General features: G+C 50.6%; 2 protein-coding genes across 2 annotated transcripts in view; both read right to left on the reverse strand.

Annotated features, from left to right (window-relative positions):
• COL7A1 (collagen type VII alpha 1 chain) overlaps positions 1–3,172 on the reverse strand; it is a 37,636-nt gene extending 34,464 nt beyond the window's left edge. Inside the window, 1 exon segment of the mRNA XM_066558375.1 lies at positions 3,145–3,172. Within this exon segment, the coding sequence (XP_066414472.1) occupies positions 3,145–3,172 (28 nt within the window).
• Positions 3,173–8,148: 4,976 nt separating this feature from the next.
• UQCRC1 (ubiquinol-cytochrome c reductase core protein 1) lies at positions 8,149–16,957 on the reverse strand. The gene is made up of 13 exons (XM_066557904.1): positions 16,852–16,957; positions 16,354–16,494; positions 15,839–15,925; positions 14,706–14,835; positions 13,775–13,973; positions 13,134–13,213; positions 12,875–12,990; positions 12,325–12,468; positions 11,421–11,581; positions 10,373–10,458; positions 9,833–9,921; positions 9,193–9,268; positions 8,149–8,368 (listed from the first exon to the last, which is right to left on the reverse strand). Exons 1-13 carry the CDS (start codon positions 16,921–16,923, stop codon positions 8,304–8,306), a joined length of 1,446 nt encoding a protein of 481 aa, XP_066414001.1. The 5' UTR covers positions 16,924–16,957; the 3' UTR covers positions 8,149–8,303.
• Positions 16,958–18,462: the final 1,505 nt, after the last annotated feature.

Here is an 18,462-nt window from a genome sequence, read left to right on the forward strand (position 1 = left end):
CTACCTTGCCTTTGAGAAGGGGCATGTAGGAGATGGCAGAAATGCAGGGCCCAGGTGCAGCAAAGCTCCCCCAGCACCTCTGCATGGGGCCAGGGCTGCCTTTTCCTCAAGCTGACAATCCCATAGGGTGTTTATGCCCCAGAGATCCCTCAGCCAGCCCAGCACACACAGTGTGGAAAGGAAACTCCTGCTTCTTTGTAGGGGCAGACAAAGATTCCCTGTCCTGGGGTTATGAGGATTGAGGTGCTCCCAGCCCAGTCCTGGCTGCAGGGTGTGCAGGGAGCAGCAGGCAGTGGCTGGCAGAGCCTGGGGCACAGCCGGGCTTGGGGTGCACAGAGAGACCCAGGGACCCACTGCAATGCAGGCGCCGGCACCGGCAGAGCACAGGGAGCGGCTTCCTCCGGGTGCCTGCAGGAAGGAGGAGATGAAGGGAAGCCGAGGGAGCGCTGCCAGCCCACGTCGCACACCCTCGGGCATGTGCGGGCTGGGCCGGGGTGCGCAGGGCGTGACTGGACACGCTGGGCTGGGCGGCTGAGCCCACCCTGCCCTGCCCTGCCGGGCTCCCCGGGAACCAGCGCTGTCCGGCCCAGCCTCGGGCCAGGGGAGGGATGCAGAGGTGAAAGGTGGCATTCCTGCAGCTGGGAGAGCAGCTCGGGGCGAGGCCGGGTCACTGGCGCTTCCCTAGAGCGCCGGGGAAAGCCAGGAAATCATCTTACCTGCAACCAGCGCGGTGCCACCCGCGCCTCTGGGCGCCTCCCGGCCTCACCAGCATCCCTCCGAGGAGGTGTGTGACACATGGGACTGCTCAGGCCCTGCCGGGGGCTGCCACAGCAGGGGCTGCTCCTGGCCTTGCAGGGTGCTCTGCCCCACATTTGGCTTCCAGGGGCACCACAGCTTCAGGGGACTGGAGGGGCACACGGGAGCAGCCAGGCCAGGGCTGTCTGCAGGAGGCCAGGCCAGAGCCCAGACCTGCAGGGGGAACACAGCAGCTCCTGTCACATGTGGGGACAAGCTGCCCATCAGTTCCCAAACCTGGCACCATCTCCACTCCCTATAAGAGTGGGACAAGCACCATGAAGCCATGGCTGCCCCATCCATCCTTCCCAGCACTGCTGGGAGCAGATGGTACAGGGCTAGGTGGACAAGGCAGCACCACCTTCCCTGCACATGGAATCTGTTCTGTGCCTAATGTTGAGCTTTTCTAGGAAACAGCAGTTGCCCAGCTCCCAGCACAGCACCTATAGACACAAGGCCAGCTGCAGGCTAACCCAGCCCTGGGAGCCCCTGGAGAACCTGCAGGAGAAGGCAGCAGCATGGCATGGGGTGCTGGGGGGGAGTAGGGTGGTGACAGGGGCTCACAGCAATGGCCAAGCAGGGGGGAAGAAAGGCAGAGAGGCAGCATGTGGGCCCAGGGAGCTGGAGCTGTTCCAGGGATGCTGCCAGCTGTGCTGCAAGGAGCTGCTCCTTGCAGGGACTTTGCACAGCTTGATGGGGCTGGGTATATTTGTTCTTCCTTTCAATGGCAACAACAGATGCCTCCCTGGCTGCAGGAGCTCAGGATAGCTCAGGATAGCTGTATTCCCAGGGGAGGAGTACCTTGGCTATCCCGACCCTCAAGGATGGACATGCTGGACCCTGCTGCTGCACACAGCTCACAGTGGACTGACACTGCCTTCCCAAGACATGGCAATAACCAGTCACTAATGCCTTGTGCTCAGTCCCTCCTGCTGCCAGCCCACAGGCTCTGGTTCCACTGGCCCTGGCAGAGCAACACACCAGCTTGTGCTCACAAGTGACAGCAAGAGACTCACACTCTGGAGCTGCACAAGGAGTTTGCCCACCTCATCTCTCCAAACCCAGATTTCTCACAGCCCCTGTGCCAGGGAAAGGCTGTCCTTCTCTCACTCCTCTTTTGCATGATCCTGCTCTCACTTCCCCACTTCTGCATCTGGGATGCAGGCCTGATGGCTGGGAGGACAGGGTGGTTGCTCAATGCTTCCTCTCTGCCTCTATTCAAGTGTTTCACAATCTGCATCAACCCCCCCAAAAACTACCTGCAGCTCTATATAAATTTCTGGCACGGCTCATGAAAGAGCCCCTGTCCCACTCTCCTGGGGTTTGGCTGCTGCTTGCACAAGGGGATCTGGGACATGCGGCCCAGCAAGGACCTGCAGGCAGTGCTCCCAGGGAGGGGATGGCACAGCTCACACCTGGGTGTGGCAGGGGCCTTGCCTGGGACAGGCAGGGGCTCAGGAAGGGGTTCTTACCCCTGGAGAGTTTTGGCCATGCTGCAGCTTCTGGGTAAGGGGTTTTTGCAGCCTTGGGCACTGATAAAGGCACGTGGATGGCACAAAGCTCTTTTACCCACACTTGCCCATAGCAGGGTGTGTTGGCTAACAGTGTTGGATCCCCAGCAGCTGCAGGATACTGCCCTGAATGTTTCACACATGACCGATGATCCATGGGAAGGAGGATCAAGGTCTGTTTGTCAGTCTGTTGGGGTGCTGAGGAAACTGCAGGGAGCCAGCACCCAGGGGATCAACACTGCAGGAAGGGTCAGGCTCACCCCTACGTGTGGGGCAGCAGCCAGGCTGCAGGGGAAGCTGCTCCAGAGGGATTAATGCAGTTCACGAGACCAGACTTGCCCTGTGTCTCTCCCCCGCGAGGCTGTGCCATTGCTCCTTCAGCTCCTTGGCTGGGTGCCCGACTCCAGAAGAAAGGAATAAAAAGGACGAAGTACCCGCCCTGCCCTGCCGGGTGAATCGCTGTCTGTCACCATGGGAACTCCTCCCTCCCCAGACCTCCCCTGGATGATTTCACATCTCGTGGAGCAGGAGGGCGTCACCAGGATGGCACAGGGCGGGTGGACACGTCCATCCCACACAGGGACCCCACAGATGTGGGGCAGGGTGCTGGGGAGCTCCAGGGGAGGGCTGAGCAGCACAGGTGGGGGTCCCAATGGCGGTGGGGCACGATCTGCATCCACGCAGTGCATCCCCAGAGCAGTGACAACTTAGGGGCTCTCAGACCTCCAGGTCCTTGCAGAAACCACATCACCAGCACCTCTGCACCCCTCTGTGTGGCCACCAAGAAGGGAAGAGCACAGCATCCTGTCTGTGCCCCCTCACCACCTTCAGGACTCACCTTGAACCGTGAGGATCTCATCCTCCATCCCCCTCAGCAGGGCTGGGGCAAGGTCACCTGTGAGTCAGTGCTGCGCGTGCGAGGCAGGAACAGGAGATACTTGTGTTCCCACGTCATAGGGGCTCCTGCCAAGTGCTGCACATCTGGAACAGCAGTAAATAAAGCAGGGGAAGCCACAGAACCAGAGTGGACAGCAGCCAGGGGCAGCAGGGACCTCCAGCCTCGCAGCAGGCAGCGGGGGGAAGGGGTGCAAAAAGCAGAACTGCCACGTGGAGCTGGGGTGCCCAAAACTCAAGCACACTCACCTGCCATCTCCTCCCCCTGGCAGGCTCTTTGTGCCAGGGGAGCAGAGGCAGGAACTTGCCACAGACACATGCTGCTCCAGTTCCTAGAGCCACTCTGCACCAAGCTCCCTGTGAGACACCCCCTGGCACGGGCAGTTATCCCTACCTGGAAATCCCACCCTCCATGTTCCATGAGTAGCACTGAGCCTGTTTCTCCATCACTCTGAGCTTTGCTCAAGAGTGACATGACCTGAATGGGGGCCATGGGTTTGGTACACAGGAATCTGCACAATGCTGAGCCCTACAGTGCACCCCGATAAACTCAGAGTGCACTTTCCTGAAGCTGAAATACATCCACTGCTAAATCTTGAAGCAACATCACTGTAGTTCCCTAGATTAAACATTCAAATGAGGAAGAAAAAAATCCCCTCCAGAAGAGCCAACTCATTCTTCCCTAAATATAACAAATCAAAGATAAGCAGCACATTCCCTTCAGAGCATAATCCAAATGCCTACTCGGAATAAAAGTCACATGCAAAGCAGAAAGCAGTGCACAGTACTGGGGCTGCTTTACAAAATGCTTTGCACACCTCAGTCACTGTGTCCTGAGGGCAGTGCATGGGGAGCAGCTTTATTTCTGTGCATTGCACCTGGTGTCAGCACCCATCTTAACACAGTGCCCCAAAAACCTGAATGCCCCATGTCACACTGCAGGCTCTTGGTGGAACCAGGAACAGCACTCAGATATTCAAGCTCCTCTTTCAGTATCTTAAGCCTTGCTCAAACCTTGCTTCAGGCATTTAATCCTGCTTCCTTCGTTGTCCTCATGCTGTCCCAGCTGTGCAGCTCTCCCACTACAGCAGGATATGGAGCCTTAAATAACCCCAGATCATGGCAGAGGCTCAGCAGTGGATGGTGGGACACTGAGCAGGAGCAGTGTCTCCAGGGCACCTGGCAGGTGATCCAGCACAAGTACTGTTGACACCTCTTAGTACAGAAAAAAATCCCTCTTGCTCCCACAGATCAGGGCTGGGAGCTCCCCAGGCTGCCATCCCAGCAGCTCCATTTTCCATTCCTGGGCAGATCCTTCTCCACACTCCACACTTCAAACAGCTTTTCTGGGCATCCCCAGTGATGGTCTGAATGGGCAACAAAGCCAAACCTCAGCCTGGCAGCCCCACTAAAACCTCACAGCCCCGAGGAAGGAAAATGTACAAGGGGAAAAGACAGGAAAGCAGAGACTCGCATGGAAAAGTGAGAACCATCCAACCTTTTTGGATGGCGTGTGGGGTAAAGCAGCTTTTAATGAGGGTGTTCAGGGCTGCAGCTCAGCCCTTCCAGGCACACCAGTGCAGACAAAGGCAGCTCCTGCCACCATGCCTCGTGCCTCACGGCAGCCTGGGATGGCTGTTGCTGGCAGTCAGGCCTGGATGGGCCTTTTGTCCATTGCTTTTCCACGCAATGAATACACTAAAAGCTTTACACGAGGCATTTCCTTTCCCAAATAGGAAACAGGATTGCTGGATATGTGTCCAGATACCACTGCTCACTGTTCCTCTCTCCTGGTGAGAGTCTCAGCAGTGAAGTGCAGGAGTCCTGGTCAGCACTACCAAGCACCAGGTACTTCCCTCAGCCTGGCAATCCTGCAGCCCCCCTGAGTGACATCATCACAGGGAGAACCCATCCCTTTCCTGGGCAAACCACACTAGACAGGGGCTGGATGGGGGAGAAAGCCCCTGCTCACAGCCATGCCAACACCTCAGTCAATCCCTGCAGCAGGGGGCTGAGCACAGCAAGGCTCCAGCAACACAAGACACTACAGAGCTGCCCTGCCTTCTAAACCCCACTCACCTATGGCTCCCACTGCCATTTTTCACCAGCCTTAGCAGGACAGCAGGTAGAGAAGCAGGCCCAGAGGGCTGTGGGCTCTCCTCCCAAAAGCTCTCTGGCACCAAGGAATGGCACAGCTCCAAGCCTCTCATTTCTGTGAAAGACTCCCTGCAGCTCCCTGCTTCCCCAGGACAGGCTTGGCTCAGCACCCATGATGAGTATCAACTGTACTTTCCAGGGTGGGTAATTAGCTCAGGTGAGGCAACTCTTGACAATTGGCTGCTGTGGCCCCTCTCTTGGCAAGCACCCGAATCACAAACAAGCATCTCACATATCAAAGGGGCTGCCTGCTCCACAGCAGATCCACCCTGTACATCTGCTGGGCCCTGCAGCCCTGCACTGGGGGTACCAGCAGCTCTCCCTGCAGAGACCAGGACAACATGGAGCACTCAGCACAGGGCTCTAGTGAGCACTCACCATTTTCACTGCTAGATTTACATTCCTGGAATAGCTCTGTGTAGTGGAGACAAGCCACTGAAATCCTGTGCAGGAAACTGCACAGCCTTGCACGGGGTGCACAGAGTATCCTCCTTTCCAAATCTCCTTTAGCAGCCAACAGATGGAATGCCAAGGTGTCATGGAGTAAAAAACCACAATAGCTTGAAAGAGGGGACTTAATCTGGAGAGGGTAAGACCATGCAGGAGGGGAGGGAGCAAAGGCCAATCCATACACTAGGCTAAATTTATCAGCACAGACTAATGGGATCCCAAGTAACCTTCCAAGTAGCAAAATAAAACACTTAAGCCATTGAAAACTAAACTGGTCAAAGAGCCCCACTGAACAATCCTGCATTGTCCATGGAGCCAGGAAACAGATTTATTAGGTCACCCAGGCCATCTCCAGTTACAGTGAACTTGGGATGCTTCTAGGGATGGTTCCAACTCCATCCTCTGGCACTGTCCTTCACTGGGCAGCGGAAACTGCGGGGAGGGAAGGGGGAGAGGTCCAGCAAAAGATCTCTTTTTCAAGGGTCAGGAAAAGCTGAGATAGGACACTTCTGCCATGCCAGACATTTCCCAGTTTAGATACTCTGGTGGAGGAACAGAAACACCTCCAAAAGCAAGAGACCTGCCAATGAGATTAGAGCTTCAGTTCCTCCAGTATCAAAGCACTCGGCTGCCAAATGCTTAATGACTCTGCACCAATTCCAGGTTACACTTCCCAAGCCCCTGATAAGGCTCAGAGCATGGTGCCTTTGCCAAGCAGGAACACTTGACTCCTGAATGGGCTTCCCTTTCCCACCTTTTACATCCACAATTGTTGTTTACCAAGGAAAAAAATAATATGGCAAACCTCTCAATCCTTGGAGCTGGTGAGACGCTCATGTTTCTGGAAGCATGGACTGCCACAGCACACAAACACAACAGGCACTACAAGGCACAGTGCCACCACAACTGCAGCCTGACAGTGCCAACATCCTGGGCACAGCTCTGCCTTAACTCTTAACAGGCACCCAACAGTACTCTGCATCCAGTGCCACCCACCAGGGCATGGTTTCTCATCCAGATCAGCCCAGATACTCAGAGTTCTACATGGCAAAAGCATCTACAAAATCCATTAAAGGCTGCATAAGCCAGCAGCCTAGCAGAGCTGCAGCCTTTGGTCAGGAGTTGGTCCTTGCTGAAGTGCTGGGAGCAAGGCTCAGCACAGGCAGCTGCTTTTCCAGAAAAACAGAGCAATTTGGAAAGCATCCGTTACTGATGGGTCTGAATGTGTTCCTAGAATAAACTAATAGAGGAGAGCCTGAGGAATTAATTACTCAAGGAAAACATACATTCCCAAAGAGATACCTCCAAAGAAGAAAACTTGTAGGAAATGCTAAGCAAGGATCTCTCTCCTTGTATTTGTCACCAACTGCATAACACTTTGGAAAATTAACCAAGAGGGGAAAATATATAGCAATGGAAGATAAAAGAGGATTACAGTCTGATTGCAGTCACAAAACCAAGACAGAACCATTTACTGCTTCCACAAGGCTGGAGGCATAAGTGAGCTTGTTTAGTTGTTCAGCCCTCAGTGCACTTGTAACAAGCCAGAGCTTGTGACAATAGTTAAACCCAAATTGCATCAAGAGCATTTAACAGTTTCAAACTTGCCTAGTATATGCAATGGGCTCAGACACACTGACTCTCTGATCAAGAATCCAGATTCAGCACAAATTATTTAGTACACTGGATTAGTCTCAAGTGTAATGACTAACTCTGAGAAACTTCTACATTATTTTTAAATCTCCCTTGTCAGGGCAGAACCTGGAAATTAAATGAGAACCTCAGAAACATTTATCCCAAAGAGAAAAATCAAACAGGAATACCTTGCAGCTTCCAAGGTAGCTGTGACAGGCTAGTGCCACCTGGTGGGAAACTTCTCCATCCCCCTTGCTCAGCTTTCTGTTCCATGTTCCAACTTCCCAGAGGCAAGACAACGGAGTAACAACCAGTTTAACACCAGAAAGGCAGGGCTGGGTAGCTCTTCCAACTACTCAGACCTAGAGATTATCTTATGAGTACAGGCCAGTAAGAAGGTTCTCAGTTATTGCCTAGCTGAGCCTGACTGCATGGAGCGTAAAAGAGGAATGTGTAGTCCAACACCACCACTACACAATAATCTCTGCTCATTGCTGAGCTGGTTTACAGATAACCAGGAAGCTTAAGATGAGAGGTACCACATCTCCATATAGAATCATATAGGTTATTATAACATAGCCCCTCTGGACAGATGTTAGCCTATCAACAGCTCCAGCTCCTCACATCCCATCTCCCCAGTTTGGCACTTTTAACACTGTCTACACAAACCACCCAGAAAGAACAGCTGACTACCAGCAGAACCAACTCCACATAGGATGTATTTATTTTTATACATTTAACACAGAGAAGACAGCTGCTTTGAATGGACTCAGCTTGCCCGTGGTGCCCAGGACATTCAGAGCCAGAGGGAACCTGGCACAGTCCACAGCTTCATTATTTCCAATCTGCAGGCAACACATCCTAGAGACGGACCCAGTACATGGCACTGCGGAGGCGGTTGTAATCCAAGAGCTGCTCAATGGGACCTGAGTGAACAGAGTAAAGTTACTTTGAGACACAGCTAAAAAATCCCTCTACAGTTTCTTATGGTTTTTACAGCAGATGGTGGCAGAGCAGCCTGTGCCTGCAATCCACAGCAGCTCTGCACAAAACCAGGTAACTACAGCTCAAACTTGCATCAGGAAAACTAGCAGATACCAGCTCCTGACAGAATAAGTGTTTTCTCACATTGCCCCACAATGCTCAGTACAGCTCCCATACAGGTATCAAATACAGGGAACCACCAAGTCATTTCAACATTTCAACTTCCTGCTCAAACACTGTCTCCCTTTTCCAGCCTGCTCCACTTTGAAGGCCAGAGGAAACAGCTGCAAGGAGGAGGGGAATTCTCAACACACAGGAAGGAGGCAGCAGAGCTGAGCTGCTTAGGCAGGTTTTCCGAAAGGAATTTGTCCTTGGCCAGACAGACATGCCAGAGCAGCACAGGAGAATCAGGTCCCTTCACTTCCCTTACATAAACCACCCTGACCCCAGGGTAAGGACACCTGGCAGACGTGCTGGGCCCGCACCCAGCTACAGGACTCCCAGTCTTAGTCACAGCTCCACAGCAGGCAGAGGTGGGAGGACAGCCAGCAGCTCACTGCCACTGCATCTCCATCACCTGCAAGTCTGATCTCGTGGCAAATGTACCTTGGCACACCTCATGTGCACAGGCAGGAGCGTATCAGTGAAGAACCAGAGTGGCTTAACGAGTCAGGACAGACACATGAGGACTGCCTGTAACAATTCCACTCAGCTCTCAGCCCTGCCTTGTTTTTTAAGTGTGTACTGATTGTCACCTACTACTCACCAACTGCTGCAATTGCCGGGCATTTGTCATAGATGTATTTACTGCACACATCTCTCACCATTTTTGCATCAACGGCCTAAAAAAGATCCAACAAGCAATTAATGACTCTTCCAGCAGATCTACACTTCTCAGAGTTGCAGCTAACTGCTGCCATTACATATCAAGATCATTAAAAGATACAATCAGACCCGTGGAGCCAATTGCATGAACTGCCCAGCTCTGCCTGCAAGGATGGCTAACGTCCCTACACAGTGCATTCTCCTGGGGGTACACAAGACAAGACCAAAATCAGAAGTCTTCTAAGCAATAGAGTGGCTGCAGAAATTCCACAAACTAGGTGTGGGACACCACTAGGAAAACTGTCACAGGAATTTCAGGTTGTGCTGCTTAACACAATTGTATGCCCTCTTCTTGGGATGGACTGACTCCAGTCACAGGGACACAGCGTACACTGTGTCTAAGCCAGAGATTCTGACAGTTACATCAGTGTCAGCAGGATAACCACTGGACTGACTCCAGGCAGTTGATTAAGGGATAAGTAAGCCACATGTTACTGCAGTGTTACTGCAGCAGACTAAGGCCAGACAATGCTGACACTAACCATGCTCAGGTATACCAGCCAAAACAAATGGATACCTACAGAAATCCTGGCATCCCACTCCTCCAGAGGGATACGGCGCCCGTAGTGCAAGAGATGGCTTCCAATATTCTCACACACTCGTGTGGTACCTGGATGTTGAAGATATTGCATGGTCAGTGCACCAAGAAGCCTTCCAGAATTGCACAGCCTGATCATCAGCCAAAGCACAGAGTAGAAAGTCTAAGCATTAAACCCTCTGCTAACAAAGCACAGTTCTAATTCCCACTCTATGCAGCTCCAGCAGGAGCTACACGATACACAGATTTCTTTACTTGTCTCCCAAGTGTTAGAGCCAAGGCAGGCCAGTTTGAGGGTCTCAGTTCTTAGGTCACCAGCAGTATGTCACTCCTGGGAGCACAGAAGGCTGGGGTCAGCAGCTTTGACAACGTGGCAGGAGGAGTGTGGAGCAGGAAAAGGAAGTTCCGCCTAGTGCCTGCCAGCAGAACTGTAATCTTTAGCACAGGTCCTGCTCCCCAGGAGAACCTCAAGCAGAAACGCTCTGAAAGCTGCACAGTGGTCAATCCATCAACCAGAACATACCATCCAGCTGAGCCACCATGGCATTTCGGAGATAGTTCTTGGCTCTTGTCACTTCTGACTCTGTGGTACTGGTGCACAAACGCATCCTGGAGAAGACATGGAAGATGATGAAAACTGTTAAGATGTTTGTCTGCTCAGACAGAACATGAATTCCTCCCTTTCCCAGTCTCCTCAAAAATAAGCTGTTAGCAACACCACTTGTCTTGCAGGCTGACATTCATCCTGGATCTCCACAGAGCAGCAGGAGGCAGAGCTCCAGCACACAGGCAGGGGATTCAGCCAGCAGGATACACGCTGAGTTACACTCAGAGGTTCAGCAGCCCCGGTGCTGGCTCTGGCTTGCCCAGCAGCACGTGCTGTGCACTGCCCTATCACAGGAGAGGGAAGGCGTGTCAGCCATTCCCATGCATGGCAAGCTGCTATGGAAACTGATGCTGAAAGAACAAGACAGCTCCACAGTCTGTCTGGACTCCAGCTGCTACATCCCTTCTTCTCCTGCCAATGGGCCATGTCTCTGGGGCAAGGGCTCACTCCACCTGCTCCACACAGAGTGGCTTGTAGCTCAGATGTAGCCTTGAACTGGTTCATGGACACAATAAGATGGACAGCCAGAAGGCTCCCAAACACTGGCATGATTCCAGCAGCAGGTCATTCATCAGCCACAAGACAAGAGCCTGAGCAGCAGGAACTCTGCCTGCTTTGCTCAGGCTTAACAAGACAATGGAGATAAATCTCTTGGGCACCCAGGAAAGCCTTGTCTAAGGAATGATCTCACTTGTATATAAAAAGCCCCAAAGCCTCAGTGCTAATACTTGAAAGCATGAACAAAAGACCAGAGGAGCCCTAAGGGACTAAAACAACTCCTCAAAAGCCACATTCTTAGAGATTTACAGAAACTACTTACAGGATCACTTAACCAGAATGCACATTATCAAGAAGTTCATAAAGAGACACAGCTCTCTGTAAATCTAATATGCTCCCCCAGCAGCTCAGTCTCCTACAAGAGGCTCAGATCTTGAACACCAGTTTGTGCCAAAGTTGTACTTACCACTCTCCCTGAGCACAAAACATCATATCATCTACGGAGAGAGGATCAGAAACAAAATGGAAACCGAAGAGGCCGGTGTCAGAGTAGCAGGTGTTGAATGGCTCGAAACTGTGGCAGAGATTATGCTCCACAGCAAGCGTAGCCAGCTTGCTAGACTGATTCTGTAAATAAGGAGATGCTGTCAGCCATTTCATTTTCAGTTTCCTCACAGCTCAAATTCTTTCCCACTGAGCTGTTTTCACAAAGACCATAGACAAGACAGAGCGGAACACTTTGCTGAAGGAGAGCTTAATTTAGAGCCTTCATGTGGTCAACAGATGAGAATCACTGCTGGAAAAGCCACAGACAATGGCCTAGGAGTCCATCCAGCAGAACCACTTCCTTTCCCAGCTGCAGATGAAAAGCTGGTATGCACACCACCACAGGAGTGGAAAAAAATGAGAAGGACAAGGTCTCCCAGCAGCAGGGGTTAGCACAGACATACAGGCCAGACATATTTCAGACAATAATGGATGCAATACTGAGGTTTTAAACAAGTTCCATTTGCTCTGCAGTGGTAAGACAAGCTTGCATCATGGGACTGTAGAGTATTCTGTCCTGCTTCCATCACCACCCCCACCGAGTGGTTAGTTGTGAGGGTGGGAACAAGCTGCTGTGAATTCACCAGCTACACCTCTTGCACAAAAGGTTCAGTTCATTTGCCAGCATCACCTCTCAAGAACTGTCCTGGATTAGCCTTGATTACACTTCTATTCTACTTTCCAGGCTCCTAACCCCTTCACAGTTGGAAGCCAACTACAACAGCCTCTCCTAAAGCACATCCACCATAATAAAAAAGCACATTCTCCATAATACTTCACATGAAAAGGCTCCAGGCTCTCCTTGTTGCACTCACAACTCTTACCTTCCCACCTCCGAAAGTGCGGTCGTAGCGCCCTATGATAGCATTAGCCACGTTGAGGACCACGTTGTCTGGATCAGCCCATCCTGGCCCCTCCACAGCAAGAGCAATATGGGCAAGGGGCAGACCATCATCTCTGGCACGGATCTGGAAAATCATCAAAGAGTGGGGGAGAACTGCATCAACACTGTGATCTGTCTGCAGCCTGCTGCAATGCCAGGCTGACAAACTGGGGCACTTGATGTTATTCCAGTGAAATAAAAGAATCCCAGGCAGAACTGAACACAAACCAGCTGTTCTGATGTGAGTTTTGTAGTAGATCATATGAGCAATAGCCTCACACTCCTAATGGGTTTGGGTCCCATCTAAAACCCAACACGTGGCAATAATCCCCAAGAAGAGAACATGGGAGCACTACCAAGATGGTGCATCATCAGCTTCTCTGACACAAATGAACAGACTTTTCCCCTGAGAAGCAGCTCTAATTGCTTTCACATTCATTCCACAGCTGGGCAACAGCTGCTCGTTTTGATGGAGACCAAAACAAATTTACCTCACTCCCTGTGAAGCGACAGCGCTTGAGGGCAGGCACAGAATCCCCCTTGGATGTAAAAGGTGCCCCAGTGAAGTGCTGCTTAGCTGCATCTACCAGTTCTTTGTGGGAAATACCTGGCAATGATAAAGAGAGAGATCTTCAGTCTTAAAACAGACTAATTTAACAAAATTATCTGATTTTACATTAGTGATATGAGACAAGTCTGATCACATGAAAATACCGAGGCTTCCCAGGATTACAAGGATCTAGAAGTTACCTCCAGCAGCTGCCAGGACCATACGAGGTGCCTTGAAGTGAGTATCAACATATGAAGCCAGATCTCCTCGAGTCATCCTCCTGGAAAGAACACAGAGATCCAGAGCATCAGCATCTCCAACTCTGCAGGAATGAGAGGCTTAAAAGAAGCAAGTTCACAGTGCAGAGACAGCAATGACTGTCTTGGCTGCAGGGTAACAATGCTTTTTAGAAGCAAGACTGCACTATGTACTGTGTTTGCCCTGTACTCTAATTCTAGAACATAAAGAACAGGAACCAGCAGCCAAGATGGAGAGTTCAAGATAGACTTCAATACAGACTGGAGAATACTGAACCCAGTCACTGAGCTAACACAAGGCCACTGCTTTAATTAGCATCCCTAGCTCTCTAATTTTTCTAACAAACTGAGAAGTATGGGAGAAGGTTCAACCTGTCCCTAGCAGCCTCAGGAAGGGCTTGCATGGGGTGGTTCTAAGGAATGCCTGCAGCATTACACTTTCACCAGTGCCAATGGGGAAAACAGAGTCAGGGCACAAGGAGAAGCCCACAGGCTCAGATCACCTCCATGTATACACTGCAGTCATCACTGCACCCCACAGGCTGCACCCCAAGGCTGTGCACCACATCCAGCCTGCTGCTCACTTGATGTTGTCTGTGGTCCCTTCAACGGTGTGGGCCAGCGAAGTCCCCTGGTAAGCAGTGGCATGAAGGTAATCAAAGGTGACATCTGCCAGGTTTCTGTCCATTTCCTTCAACTCCTGAAGGATGACAACACGCTCCTTCTCGATCTGAGAATCCTCCAGTGCACAGTTCTGCACAAGGTCACTCAGAAGCTCTACAGCTGCAACACAATTCCTAAGTTAGCATCCCACTGCCTGACTGCTACCCAGTGCTGCTGAAAGAAAACACACAGGAGTGAGCAAAAACCATGAGAAGGAGGGCATGCAACATAACAGAGCTGAGTGCTACCCATTCCCAAAGCATCTGGGAGGAACAAACAACACTGGTTTAGCAAGAAGGCTCCAAACCAGCTTGCCAGCAGAGTGCAGACTACATCTGCAGAAGGTGAAGCAGGTTCTCTTCCAGATACACACTGAATCTTCACAGAGAGTTTGTGATGCTTACAGCACACCCCATGTCTACAGTAAGGCCCTTACTCAAATCACTGCCTCCGCCCAAAACCGAGCCAGAGAAGGGAGCCCATGCCAGTACAGAGCATGAGGAGCACCTGCAAGAGCTGCACTGAGGACTCCTCACACAGCAGCTCTTGCTGACCTCAGTTGCTAAGCTCCATAAAACAACCACAAACTGGTGAATCCCTCCCATCTTCCCTCCTGACAAGGCAGTGCAGCCTGACATAACTGGAACCGTTGGTTTAGGGACACATGAACACACAGCCTTGAAGCACCACATCACTGCACTGCTCTCTTCAGCTACCAACCAGAACCTCCAATTTACTGCTCAGCTTCAACTTCAGTCCTGGTCTGCTGATAGAAAAGCCGCTTGGGGATGAGAAACAGAAGCACATGCACTTACTTAACCTCCCAATCAGACTTTGCCCTGGCCATCCTACCTTTGGGCATGTCCTTGGACAAGGCTTTTATGTAGAAGGCAGTTTGCTCACGGGAGGTGTACCCGTTCAGGTGAGCTCCCAGACTCTCCACTTCCTTCTCAAAGGCCGAGCCAGGGCGCTTCTTTGTGCCCTAAAGGAAACCAGACAAACTCAGCTATGAAATGAACAAACTTCCCTTTAGGTCAGAATTAAAGGCATGAAAATAACAATAAACACTGTCTTGTGATTCATAAAAGCCAAGGGCAGGTGCACAAGACAGGAGATTTAATACCTGGTTTATTTCCTCTAGATAAAGGATGGCTGAAGTGTATTTTGAAAGACCAAGACAAACTGCCAATAAAGCTTGTGTTTATTGAAACACAATAAAGCTGCCTGAAAAGATAAAGGCTGTCATCACCACTAACCAACACAAACTCAGCAGGGAAGGAGACAACCTATGCTGAGACAAGAGTGTTTGAACAGCACATCCCTGGAAGTAAACTAACAACAAGCCCAAACCAAAAATAAACAGGTTTCTGGCTATCCAAGCAGTGACATAGAGAAGAAGATAAATAGATGCAGAAGACTATTTCTAACACAGGGCCCATCTCTTAAAGAGCTAGCCAGATGCTGTAGTTGCCTATGAAGGCACAGGCTGAACTTGAGTCAGCAAGTCCCAGGCTTAGATGTCTTCTGCCCTGTTCAGCAGACACCTGCATAATTTGAAAAGCAAGAATTGTAGCCTCTGAATTTTGCTAGTCCAGTAAGAGAAGTAAAATAAATGGCAACAGGAAATGCTGCTTTAAACTCTCTATGCTAACCTGAGGAAAGATGCTTCATAACACAGGGCTCTATATGTGCCACACTTTTTAATTACAGCATTTTTTCCTTTAAGAGGAAAAACCAGCAAATAGTAAATAAGAGTTATTTTTAACTTATGCATGCTTGCAAGTTGCTGCACATTCAACCAATAAGCACCACGTAAGTTAGATGCCTTTTTAGACTTATTTTAATACTGTGTGCAAAGACTCTAGGACTCGGGTGACCTGATTTACACCCTCAGTCAACAGCCACAGCCTCCAAAATGAGAGGCCAATGTATGGGCAGAACATTCAGGGCAGCTGAATGTGTGCAGACCTGGCACACATCCTCACCTTCAAGGCCATGTGCTCCACAAAGAAAGCAGCCCCGTTGGTCTTCGAGTCTTCATAGCGGCTCCCAGCCTCGATCCACACACCCACCTGGCAGTAAAACCAGCCAGTACCAACATCAGAGAGGAAAACAACCAGCATCCTAATGACACAAACACAGCAGCAAGGACAAGAAGTCTGCTCCACAGACGTTACACTACAAGAACCAGAATAAGAACAAAGTAGCAACTGTTCCCTGCACTATTTTGGCTTCTTCTCTCTCAGCTTCACCAAATCTGGTTTTGCCACAGAGATAACTTTTACTGCTCACTTATTGCTCATACAAAAGGCTGAGCAAATTTGTAGAGCACAAAAACTTGTCTAAAGACAATACGACACCAGTCTGGGTCTCCTGCTGCTGTATTAAGCCCACCTGTTCACAAAGAGAAGCAGTGGGGTTTGTTCCCTTTTGGAACACCAGTTGCAGGCTAGGCAAGGCTGATTGTTTCAAATAAGCCCCTAACTTATGTTAAACTTACCGTGCAGGTTGGGTGATTGGACTCCTCTGAGGCTACACGGAGGCCGTTCTCCAGGGTGGTGACCTGGGTCTCAGGGATATTCTGGAGTGTCTGGGCATAGGTAGCAGCACCTCGCTTCCTTGTCAAAGTCAATAAAGCTGCCTGTAAAAATAAAGGCTGTCATCACTACTAACAGGCTGTTCGCTCGGCAGGGCCGGGAACTCAGAGGTTTGAAGAGGTGGGAAATCCCAAGGGAAAAGCCGCACGAACCGGTCACGCCCCAGTACCGGGCAGAGAGCGGCTCGGTGGCAAGCCCCGCACCGGGTGACAGTGACAGCCGCTGCTGCTCCCCGCCCGCCCTGCCCTGCTCCGGGGTCGGGGGCTCCCACCGCCCGCCGCGTCCCCATGACCTTCCCGGCCGGGACACAGGCGGGCCCGGCAGCCACTCCGCACCGCGGGGCCGCCCGCGGCGCGGCCGGGCTCTCCCCCGCGCTGCCCCCGCTGGGCGCGGTGACTCACGGAGGGGCGCGGGCCCCACAGCAGCGCCCGCCCGGCCGCGCTGCCCGCCCGGCACACTGAGCGCGCCGCCATCTTCTTCTTCCGCAGACCGACTGCCCCAGCGCGGCGCGCATGCGCGGGGGCGGGGCCGGGGCCGGGGCGGTGCTGGGCGCGCGCAGAACGCGCCGGCGGGCGGGCCCGCCCCCTGGTGGCGGGAGGGCGCAGCGGCGGGGTGCGCGGGGACGGGACAGGCCGGGATGGGGATACCGGGAATGAGAGTCCGGGAATGGGGATCCGGGAATGGGGATCGTGGGAATGGGGGTCTATTGCTTACATTCAGAGAAAGAGTATTAAATACTGAAACAACCTATGGAAGGTGAAGTGGTTGTAGATGTGAAAGTCCAGTGCGTGGGAGTCTCAGAAAGGAACCCATCAAAGCCCTTTAAATCCCAACACACCAGCTGTGAGTTGGCAGTGTATGCCAGCTCTTACCAAATCACAGCAAACTGCAGATCACAAAAAGTGGCAGATCAGATACAGAATGAAGCAATATGCATCAGCATCAACCCTGGTAAGTGGTATAAGAAATGACTGTATTCTTATTGACATTAGCAGAAATTTCAATGAGTCTCTGAAAATTACAAACTAGGCAAAAAAAAAAAAGAAGGGGGACTGATGCCTACTGTGGCATAGTGTTTCCTAACAAAAATTTTCAAAATGTAAAGATTATATCATCCTTTAATCTGAAGGAAGACATTAAAATTACAGTAAAGAAACGGCATGAAATGCTAGAAATCTTAGTCAGCATACTTATAGACAGAAATGCCACTGATACACTGTGAAAAATGCATGTAGTTTATGATTGGCTTTTCGCAAATATTAAAATGAATATTATAAGTGTTGTGTTAGAAAGTAATGCTGTATTAATTGTCTTAAATACTGTGTTAAATATAGTTTTAGGTTATAAAAATTGTTAAAATAGAAACGATGCTATGTAAGATACTTTTTTTAAAAGAAAGGACTCGCAGCGAGATAGCAGCCACAGGACACCTAAATCTTTCAGAGAAAGAGAATTTATTGCTCTCTTATCAGAAGAAACGAACTTCTTCCTGCCTCGAAGGCGCTGTTAGGATTCAGAGGGAGAAGTTGATAATGACCAGACAGAATCCTGTATTTGTATGGAATTTATGCATCATGTATGAAGTGTATGAATATGCAACAGGCTATTGCTTTTAAGCGTTAATCCTTTGTTAACGGGTGTCCTTTTTCAGGCTGGTGTTGCCCAGAAAAAGGTACCCGGACGTCCGTAACTCTTTGTCTCTATTGTCTCATATTGTCCTTATTCAATTTGTCCAAATTATTATTACTCTAATTGTATTACTATTTTTATAACCATTTTATTACTATTAAACTTTTAAAAATTTTGAAAACAAGTGATTGGCTTTTTTAACATACACTGAGAAAATGGACACCAATGCAGCAACATGGTACTAAACTCCAGAAAAGTCCACTGCTTCACTGTCTGGCATTTCATTAATATGCACAGAGCAGCTCTACAACATTTCTCCTGATCCCCTTTTTGGCAAACCACTAGTTTCTTCAGTGCCAAGATTTTAGGTACACGATCTTAGT

The sequence above is a fragment of the Molothrus aeneus genome, chromosome 12, assembly GCF_037042795.1.
Source record: "Molothrus aeneus isolate 106 chromosome 12, BPBGC_Maene_1.0, whole genome shotgun sequence".
NCBI classification, from domain to species: domain Eukaryota; kingdom Metazoa; phylum Chordata; class Aves; order Passeriformes; family Icteridae; genus Molothrus; species Molothrus aeneus.